This window comes from Mastigoproctus giganteus, chromosome 10 (assembly GCF_048544385.1).
Source record: "Mastigoproctus giganteus isolate SK-2022 chromosome 10, ASM4854438v1, whole genome shotgun sequence".
Taxonomy (NCBI): domain Eukaryota; kingdom Metazoa; phylum Arthropoda; class Arachnida; order Uropygi; family Thelyphonidae; genus Mastigoproctus; species Mastigoproctus giganteus.
The window spans coordinates 187,463,040-187,474,596 of NC_143584.1; the positions used below are offsets into that span (position 1 = coordinate 187,463,040).

General features: G+C 35.1%; 1 protein-coding gene across 1 annotated transcript in view; it reads left to right on the forward strand.

Annotated features, from left to right (window-relative positions):
* Window positions 1–11,557, forward strand: part of LOC150079650 (neuronal membrane glycoprotein M6-a-like) — a 50,696-nt gene that overhangs the window by 31,068 nt on the left and 8,071 nt on the right. Inside the window, exons 3-4 of the mRNA XM_090382751.1 lie at window positions 174–333; window positions 11,368–11,521. Coding sequence (XP_090238877.1) covers window positions 174–333; window positions 11,368–11,521 — 314 coding nt within the window. The remainder of the gene's footprint in view (window positions 1–173; window positions 334–11,367; window positions 11,522–11,557) is intronic.

The window sequence follows — 11,557 nt, forward strand, 5'->3', positions numbered from 1 at the left end:
GCAAATTCAAGGCTTTTTTCAATCTTTAAAAAGTAGCCTGTCTATTATTTATAAAATAATGAAATGGCATTCTGATACACTCTATAAAAAAAAAAAAAAAATTTGTGCGTGTGCGCGCGTGTGTTTTATAATTTCAAATATACTGTTTTTATACTGATTTCACATTTTTTCAGGTTGAGTGATCTGCATATAGTATTCATTGCCATTGGTGGAATAATGGGAGGTCTAAGTTTAATTTTATTATTTGTTGGCTTCCTTGCCACTGGTGCAACAAGAGAGAAAGTTTATAAGGGTTGGAAAGCAAGGCTTGGAGGAAGAGTCTCGTGTGCAGTAGTGAGTAGAACGTGTTTTTTTTTAGTTGTTGTTGTTTGAATGCAAATTTAGGACTTTTCATACTAATGCCTCATTTAGTGATTTAATAGTGTGGCAAAGCATTAAAAGAAGGTGAAGCATACAGTAGACTCCTGCTTATTCAGTCTGGTTTGGAAATAAATTTGCCTGGATAATCCTCAGAACAAAAGAAAAAACTCATAAATGTGTAATTAAAACATTGATTTACTTACATGTATATTCTATTTATATTTATAGATGTGTACTATAGTATGACAATATTTGACATAAAAATTTAATATGAACATATAAAAAAAACCAATGCTGTTTGCTTTTTTCTTTGGTTTGCCTTCCTGCAAACGATACTAACCAAATTTCAAAGCATCTTGTCAGTGAGAGCATCTTCTCCTTGTTGTTCCTTGCTGATGTTTATTCATATTTAATGCAATAGCACGCACATTTGAGTTGACTGTGGTTTGAGTTCGTGTGACTGCTAAATACAGTAATAATTGAATTTTTCTTTTTTTAATTGATGAATTTATTTTGTTTCAGTAGAAGGAAAATCCTTTTCTATTTTAAATTTAAAAAAAAAGTTGTCACTTTTTTTTTTTTTTTTTTTTTTTGTTTCATTCTAAGCACATATTGGTTTATCCTTCTTTGAATTTACATAAGCTTTCCGGTTCAATAAATTTCCATCTAATCTTGTAACCACTTACTCCTTGGCTAAAAGCAAATTTTCTTACATACAGTCTGCAATTATATATTCTTAATTTAAAATCTATTCTTATGTGTGTATTGTGTGAATATTGTCTCAGAAGAAAAGATAATCCCCGTTTTATTTTATTTATTTATTTTTTTGCCTTAAATGTTCCATTAGGTTACCACACAGATCTAGTTTTTCAGACGTTCAACCTTAGGAAGTGAAATCTCTCCATCTAAGAATAGCATTTTGTAACTAACCTCATTGCCTTCTCTGTCCTCTTTCCAGCAATTTGACATTCTTGAAATGCGGCTTCCATACTTCTGTACAATAAGTGACTGGTGAAAGGCAATGCTATGAGAGCCATAAAGTGTTATTGTAAGTGGCAGCCAAAGCCATTTTTCTTATATAATGTTGAGCAAAGGTTCCTCCGCAGTATGAATTCAGTGCACTTAGTAACAAACTTAGTTTGCTCAATGCTGTGTCAGAAAAAAAGGCTTTAGCCACTACTTACAATAAATATATACATTACTTAAGAGGCTCCTTAACCATATCCTGAATAATTATTTTTCTTTGTCTCAACCAACAAAATTCTTGTATATTTTTGATAAAACCGTTCCTAGTAGAAAACTTTCGAGTTTGTGTTATGACCAAATCTGCTACTCTGCTGAAAATGAACTTACACCTTATGTGTAAACTTCTCCACTCTAGGATTCTGTGCATGAATATGTAATAACATAAAGTGCATTGTGAACTTGAGGTTTAATTTTTGTCACTCAAAGTTTAATGTATGCATCACTCAGATGGGTATACCTAATGGTAATTATGCGTACACTTACAAAAGAGCAATGCAATTACACTTGCTTTTCTGGCTTCACAGAAAGTTATAATCAATGAGAAGCATATTTCAAAGAAATTATTTCATTAAGAGCATATATGCTCCAATACATGTGTAAATACAAGTTTGTGTGTATTTTGTCTTTGAAAATGTGTTTTGTTTTTCTGATTCTGATTGTCAGTGGAGGACGAATCTAGACTTTTCCAGATGAGTGATTAAATAGTTGCATCACATCATGGAGGATGTCACAAACCAGCTTGCAACTACAGTAGAACAACGTCGCCCGGGCTGGTAGTAGTAGTAGTAGTAGCAGCAGCAGTGACATTTGATGCAAGAAAGCAAGTGTATGAGCTTATGCAGCATCAGCCAAAAAAAAAAAAAATCACACCATTCCCTCCAAATGCCTGTCCAGTTCCTCCTTAAATTTATTCAACCTATCAACTTCCACAACGACAGATGGAAGTTTGTTCCAGCAATTAACCACCCACTGGCTAAAGGCATATTTCTGCACATCTAATCTACATCTGTCTTTTCTTAATTTGAATTTATGCCCCCTTAGGTTCGTAATCTGAACAAGTGGAAGGATCCAATCAGAATTCAGCGTGCTCAACCCATTCAAGGCCTTATATACCTCAATCAGATCACCGCACAGGTGCCTAGCCACTGCAGTTTGCAGAGAGGGTTGCTAGGCAAGGTAAAGTGCCTGCCTAGCAACCCAAAGGTTGCGGGTTCGAATCCTGCCTTGAGCTTGGATCAGAGTACTGCAAAAACCTTGGGAGGTGCATTATGGCCACAGAACCGATGCGCCAACAACTACCAAAAAAAAAAAAAAAAACGTCGGTTATCTGGAATAATTTGAAAGGCTGATCGTTCTTTTTTTAATTAACGATATTACAGTAAGCTCCAGTTATAGTGATGATGTTTGCAAATTGAATTTTGATTATAATAAGCGAAAGATCGAGTGTACTGCCTGTTTATAACAGATTGTACAAACAAAAAGCCCAATAAACTGAAAACTGCAAATTGTTTTTATTATTTTATGATTGTGACCTTCAGAAATGCTTTAGAAAAATATCACAGAGACTACTGGGTTTTCTCAGAAACCACAAGTGAATTTCAGATTAGTTTAGTTCCAGATTTGGTAAGAATAACATTGACCTGAAAATGCGCGAATCAGTAAAATGTGAACGAAAAGAAAACGCAGTTTTAACATTTCAACAAAAAACGGAAATTATTAATAGAATTAGAAAAGGTGAAAATTTAGGAAATCTCTCCAAAGAGTTTAATGTGGGGACTTCAGCAGTTTACAACATCAAGAAAAATTCCAATGCTATAACAAACTTTGTGTCGATTATGGATAGTGAAGGAGGATCTACCAGGAAAAAGACAATGTCAAAACCTGAAAACTGCCGCTTTAAAGAGTGCACACACTTTATTTAGTTTTCTTTAGAGGGAAGTTTAGGTGAACCAGTTTTTGGCCCAATGTTGTGTGAAAAAGCATTGGATTTTAATCGAAAATTAATAGGTAATAAAGATTAAGGCAAGCACAGGTTGGCTGAAAAACTTTAAACTGAGACACGGTATATGTGAACTAGACATTCAAGGCGAAAACCTTTCTGCAGATGAATCGGCAGTGGTGTCCTTTGAAAAGGAAGTTTGCTTCACTTATAGCAAATTAAGGGAAAGAAATCATTTATAATATTGATAAGATGGGCTTATTATGGAAAGCATTACCGAGAAAAACGCTAGCCAATAAAAGAGAAATGCCTGCACCAAGTTTTAAGATGAGAAAAGAGTGAGTTACAATTGCTATGTGTGCAAATGCCACTGGGACACACAGATTCTGTGCTCATTATCATTAAGTCAAAAAATCCGGGAGCATTTAAAAATCTTTCTAATTTACCTGTTTTGTATAAAAATCATAAAAATGCCTGGATTGATGTTTCTGTTTTACGAGATTGGTTTATAATTTTTTTAATTTATTTAATCTTACTTTATGATTAATTTTTCTGATAAGATTAAATTTATTTAATCTTATCGGAATTTACAAGAAAAATTATTCGGTAAATTTTCCGGTTTGATTATCAGGAAAATTTGGCTATCCGAAAGAGGTCTGACATCAATTATTCCAGATAACTGATGCTCTACTGTATATTTTCAGTGGATATGATGTATCATGGCATAAGTTGTCAGTGTGTCATTAAAAATTCTGATCTTTTGCACATTTTGATGATCACTTCATTGTGGCAAAAACATATGCACCTAACAAACACTTTTTTCATGCAAGATTGTGCTTGTTTCACAGTCATACTGTAACACTGTGAAGAACTTGTCCATGTAATTCACACAAAATGAATCTCTAATTTTTGGTTAATTAGAGTATATCCAGTGTGATGTATACATATTAGCAGATTTTTTATTTTTTTATGTAAACCCCAAACACGAGAGGTATTAGAACCTATAGTACTTAGTACCGTGCTTGGGTTGGAGATTGAGAAGATGAAAGAAGATATTTGTTGACATTGGACTTGAATTTCTGTAGACTGTAATTTTCAGGAAATATGTGTGAAGGAAGGTTGTTCCAGAAAACGGCAGTTGAATGAATAAACGAGGAAGATGAAAAGTTGGTTCTGTGAGTTTGAAGTTGGACAGTAAATGGATGTTGGCTGGTGGCAGCACGTGTTCGGACTGTTTTGAAAGAGAGAGAGTGGGAATTATAGAAGCCAATTCAGAAGAACAGTGCCCATGGAAGTATCTGTAGAAGAGGCATGCAGCAGAAACAGTACGTCTATGAGACAGCGAGTGGAGAGACTCTGTTAGAGATAAATCATTAATTAACCTAACTGCCCTCTTCTGAATGGAATCAAGAAACCTGAGAGAGCTTTTGGGGGCACCACCCCAGATGTGGGAACAATATTCCATGGCAGGGCAGATTTGCGATTTATACAGAGTGAGCAGCTGTTTGGAAGAAAAGTAATGCCGAGAACGAAAGAGAAAAACAAGTTTTTTAGATGCAGAGGAAGCAATATTTGTAATGTGCTTGTGCCAAGAGAGATTAGAAGTCAGGGTAATCCCCAAAAGAGATATATCATTTTGCCTAGAAATCTGAGTGTCACTAAAGATAAGCATAGGAGCAGAAGAGCCGACCGTGCTAGCTGGGTGGGTAAAGTGCCTGGAAATTTTGGATCTTTATTTAGTTCAAAAAGAATGTTGTTCCTAAAAGTCAGGAAGAACACAATTCTATGTGAATGAGTTTATGTCAGAGCTTTGAGCCAAATGGCATGAAACCTATAATTGGCACAAGATTGATCAAACAACAGAAAGTATATAAATTTTTTCATGAGGAAAGGGAGAGAGAAAGAAAAGGAAGCCAAAATGTTATATCAGTAATGCATAAACTTAAATCTAGCCATTAAATCAAGCTGAGAATAAATAATTTATTCGCAAAATATTTAAATTTCTGGGTAGGTGTTACATAAATATAATGTGTAGCTATATGTGAGAGCAGGGAAGAGTAGCGCCTCTTAATAATCTACTAACAGATTGCCAAAATGAAGAAGAAGAAGAGCATCTTTGTTCTTGCACAGATTCATCAGTGACCCCCTCTGGGCAATTGTTTGGTCACCATAATTTTTTGTAATGTAAAAAAAAATTATATCTGTAAAACTGGGAATTTATGATAATAAACTAACATTTTACCACTGAAATTATTTTATTAACATTTTTAATGAAATATGCACATTTTTAGATGTTTATCATTACTGAGACATTACCTATTTGTTATTTATTACATTGAAATAACATATATAGGTTAAAGAATTTTATTTATCTTTTAAACACAACTTGTCAATTCTGAGACACAAATTACTTAGAACACAAAGTAATTCTCTATGAAATTGTTGTAATTCACCCAATTTGGAGAAATACAGATGACATTGAGGCACTCCTGCAAGAGCATGAACCAGCATGCTTTTGCTTAGAGGAGACTAACCTAAAGGCAAATGATGATCCCACCATGCGTAATATCACTGTTATTTATAAGGATAGAATTGTGGAGTATTTGCTATCTTTGTGGGCAACTAGATCCCATTTAAGTCTTGTCTACTCTATTTGCCACCTAGGACTGACATCCCCAAAAAGACCTTGATGACCTTGTAATGCAGTTGTCTCTTCTTTTCTAACTTCTTGGGGACTTTAATGGACATACTACCCTGTGGAGTAGAGATGACATCAATAAAAGAGGGCAACTGATAGAGCATATGCTTACTGGCAATAACCTCTCCCTTCTAAATACAGGAAAAGAGCAAGTTATGCATGGATCCTCTGCTCTTTCTGTATAGTAGAATCTTTATTGAAGAGCAGTTTCCAGATGTCTGGTGAAAGGCAACCGTTTTAGCTTTTGCTAACCCAGGTAAGGATTCTAAAATTCCTTTCAACCATTGACCTATATCTCTAACTAGCTGTTGGTGCATAATCTTGGAGAGAATGGTCATTGTTTGTCTAATATGGTATTTAGAATCAAATGACCTCCTCTCCAGCATGCAGTATGGCTTCTGAAAAAAAAAAGGTTCATTCTGGACCATTTAATTAGACTGGAAATGTCCATTTGGGATGCTTTCCTAAAATGAGAAAGTTTGGTATCATTGTTTTTTGATATGGAAAGTGCATATAATACAACTTGGAGATCTGGTATTTTAAGAGACGTATATAGCCTCAGCCTTAGAGGGCACCTACCTGTTTTTATTAAAAACATTTTTAGCCTATCAGTATTTTTAAGTTATTGTAGGATCCACACACTCTCATCCCACAGTACCACAAGGATTCATTTTAAGTGTTGCACTTTTTGCCATTAAAGTAAATTTCATCACAGAGCAGCTTCCAATTGTAAATAGCGCTCTCTACGTTGATGATTTTAGCATATTTTTACAGCCTGTAACATGAGGGTGATTGAAAGATAACTGCAACAAGCCACTAATCATCTTAACTCCTGGGCTTTGGCTAATGGATTCAGGTTCTCGCCACAAAAGACTATGTAGACTTTTGTTATAAGCATAATCTTCATCCTGAACCTGAATTTTGACCTGTAGTTGTTCTGTGCATACTCCGTAGATTAGATAAATCCTCAAATGGTACAAAATTATCATTAATTCCACATATGAAGATAAGGAGGTGGGCTGTGTCATTTACATCGGTACTGTCATCCAGTGCCACACTAAAATATTTCATTTGTTTTATGTTTTCCAAAAGTTGCTTGAACAAATTCTTTCCAATATCTTCTACACTTCACATAATTGTGTAGACAAACTGGTGTCTTGTATCATTGTTTGTTTCTTCAGACAAATTTCTACCACAAAGTTTTACAAATTCACCATCACTGAATGGTTTACTTTCAAAAGCAATCAATTGTGCAAGTTGATAACTGGCACTTACAGCATATAAATTTCTTGACTGATACATTTTCAGTGTGTTTTGTGGTTTTCTTAATTTGTTTTGTAACATTGAATGCTTTTCTTTTTGCAGCACTCCTTTATGTTGATCATAAGATTTATGCTTGGAATTATAGTGTCATTTTAAATTATATGCTTTAAAAACTGACACAGTCTCCTTACACACTAAACACATTGCTTTTTCGTCGTACTCAATGAAGAAATAGTCTTCAGTCCACCTTTGATTAAAAGCTTGACACTTTAAATCAACTTTCCTCTTTTGGAACATTTTTAAAAGGACGATTTTTTTTAATTCAATACAAATTAATAATAATTCAAAAAATGAACAAGTAATATCAAAATAGTATAATTTCACAACATGAAAAGTTTGATACATACATAACTGCATTTAGCGTACATACTCGTATGACTGCACTGGATTACAGGTGTGTGATACAGCCAAACGCAAATGCAAAATTTATAATGCAGCTATCAATAGATAGCTGCGTTATAAAGTTATAAACTTCAAAACTGGTGTGGAAGCAACTTACAATGAACATTTGTAAAATTAACCAGTAGTAATTCTTTATTGCATGGAAAGTAATCCTGTGATGTGGGTAGTGTAAAATGTTTACTTCTTCAAATTGATGGAAAGTACTTGTCAGTATTCCATCTGGAAATAGTGTCAACTGGTGTTACCAAAGATAATTCATTACAGTGAGGGAATATAAACTGTTTTCTTCAATTTTGTTTTCTTCATTCTATAAACTGTTTTCTTCAAAACTGTTTTCAATATTTCCAAAGGGGATCTCAAGATAGAATGGAACAGTAATGACTTGTGATCTGGACAGTTTTCATTGTGGGAAACAAGCCCTTCTCAAGTTATAGCAAAACCAAAAGAGAGAGAGAGAGAGAGAGAGAGAGAGAGAGAGAGAGAAAATAAATCTATTTTTCAATAGGGTATAATCTTTTTATTGCAGCTCAGAACAGGAAATGCAGACCTCGAACAGCATATGATGCTGGATAGTGAATTTTTTCGACTTGTACTAAAAAGAATTTCTACCTTTGTGATAACATCAAATGTGAATTTCTACCTTTGTGATAACATCAAATGTGAATTTCTACCTTTGTGATAACCCATAATCTAGTTGAGATTGCACAAGTGCACATTTCTTGTGTACTTGTGCAATCTCAACTAGATTATGGGTCCCAGATATTTGCATCAGCCAAAAACAGGACTCCATCCATTGTCAGGCTGTCTGTATTACTACTGGAGCATTCCGAACATTTCCTGTCCAGAGCCTATATGTGGAAACAAATGAACAGCCTTTTTCGCTTCAATATAAAATTGTCTCTCAAGTTGCTTTAAAACTTGTATCCCTGTCAGACCATCCTACATGGACCACTGTTTTTGAGCCACGATGAGAAAATTTGTACAATGCCCGTCAGACTGATAATTGTCCTGTTGGTATTCGTGTCCAAGTGCTACTTCAAAGATTGGATATTATGGTAGACAAGGTTGCCCAAATACTAAGGCAAACCCACCTTAGCATGCTCACATTCCAACATGTGACTTCTCCCTTAAGAACTAGGTAAAGTCCAATACTCCATCTGTCTACCTGCAGCTCTATTCAGCACACCAACCTGAATATTCCAACTTCCTTCTAGTTTACACATGTAGCTCAAAGTTGAAATCATGTTGTAGGATCTGCTGCTGTCTTTCCAGACAATACTGTATCCCAGCAGATTCTCCCTTAATCCAGCATATAAACTGCTATAAAGTTAGCCTTGGATCACATCAGGACCAATACCATTGGTTTATTATACATTCTGATTTTCTGATTATATTATAGCCTTTATTAGCACTGAGAACAATTGTCATCCAGTTCTGCCTCGGGTTCAGCAGAAGATTTATTCTCTCTATGAACATAATTTTGATATCTGCTTCCGCTGGATTCCTAGCCACATTGGGATTAAAGGAAATGATTTGACTGATACTGCAGCCAAATCAGCAAATTTTACTAATCATCATGGCCTGTCAGTTCCCCATACAGATTACAGGCAAATAATACACAAGATTCACTTCCAGTGGCAGAATTCATGGAATGGACAGACTTCAAATAAACTACATCAGATAATGCCTGTAATCAAACCATAACAATCTAGTCTGTGCAGGAATCATTGAGAGGAGGCTGTCCTTACTCAGTCCTGCATATGATACAATTATTTAACACATTCCTTTTGCTGAGGGCCGATAAGGGCCTCCTCATGTGAGCCCTGTGACACCATCTTATTCATCAAACATTTTAATTGACTGTACAGCTTTTAATGATATAAATTTTACCACATTTAACACTGAGCCTTGTACACTCAGTCATATTTTATCCAACAATGACAATGTGTCAGCTGTTTTTAACTTACAATGTTTGTTTGTTTGTTTGTTATTTGGTTTTTAGGAGCATTAGCAACTAAGGCCATATTGCTCTGGGATATGCGGTGGTCATTCCCTGACCTTTCCGCATCCTCCATATTTGGTGGTGACGGGCTCAAACCCCGGTCTAATCAAGAAGAGTGTGTGCTATGCACTGCTGCTCCTTCCCACCTGGCTACGGAGGCGCCTGACTTACAATGTACTAATTTATATATATGTATCTAAAATACCACATATTTTTATTACATATATTGCCTTTTATACTCTTATAACCATTTGACGAGGTAACCTCATTTAAAGGTTACCAGAATGTATTTTTAACATGCTATGTACCTTGTGTTGGCACATAATAGCCCTTGTTGCTAATGTGGTAAAAAAAAAAATCAAAAACCAAACCAGGAAAACTTCCTGTATCCCCACTGTACTGCATTATTGTCAAGGACATCTTCAGGTAGACTGCAGATAGACTTCAGCATTCCTGGTTTTGTCCACTACAAAAAATCTATGATCCAACAACAGTGGGTCTTACACCAAACTAGACAGCATCTGGCATTAGTCAGAATGATTGGTGGCTTATAGCTGCATGTCCATGGGTAACCTATATCATGCAGCATCCTGTGTACTTTACTGGTGCTGACGTGTCCCAGTTGTTTCACTGATAGTGTGTGCATGCATGCACTGTGACAAAATCAACCCGCATTCCAAGCAGACAATTCTTTGCAAGTCTCTCCTGTAACATTCTATCATCTTTCGGAGGTTTTCTGAGTCATTTTGTAATGGCTTCGTTCATCTTCCATTTGCAAATCCATCCTCAGTCATCAACCTAGGGATTTTCAGTGTCAATGAAATATCACATACAGACCAATTCAATTGCAGCATCTTGCATTCACAGTCATACTACTAACTCCATGAAGACTTGTGAGCATATTTATAGTTGTCCCTGACATGTGGTGCTTAGGTAAGGTGTGACCAATTGTTAATGAAGGGTGTCCAGATATTAGTGGTAATGTGGTGTAGTTAATTTAATGAACTAAAAGGTGGGAAAAAACCATTGTTTGCAGGACTCCTATTTTTGTAGAAAAAGGATTTGGATGAGGCCCATGTCCGTAGGCTTTCTGTATACTGATGTCCAAATTTCTCACTAATCATCTTAATCATCTGAGCTTGACATCCATAAGTGGGAGAATATCATTTTGTCCTACCACAATTTTGAATTTAATTGTCAAGTGAAAAGAGTTGAGAACATTGAAGAATACTTGATAATCCAGGCTTTAGTTCCAAACAATGACAACATAATTGACATACCTTCCCCAGAATTTTAGTTTAGAAAGTTGTTTACTGAGGAAAGAAGATTCTAAGGATGACTGGTAAATCTCAGGCATGGAAAGGAAAGAGAGATGAAAGAATTTACAAACTCATTTTATTAAGCAGTACTTCAATATATTCAAGAAAGAAGCAGCAGATCTTAAGAAAAGAGAATTGATACTTATTTCTTGAATGTTTGAAAACTTTGCAATGTGGAATTTTTTTTGGATAATGGCTAAGAAGGATTTAATAAAATAGACTGCATTTCTTTTGGTATGTAACTGTATTTGCTATTTATTTTATAATTATACTTTTTTTGTACTCTTGTTTTTTTCAGTTTATGGTGATAATGTATATTCTGGAATTGGTGTGGATATTGGTAATGGCATGTCTAGTTGTGATAACACTTGTATTTTCCCTTTGGTGGGGAATGTGCAATAATGTGAAGAATGAGCCTCCTGCTACCAAATGTATTGACTTGAAACAGTTTGGTAAGTCTTCTTATTTTGTTTATGAGCTATTGTAAA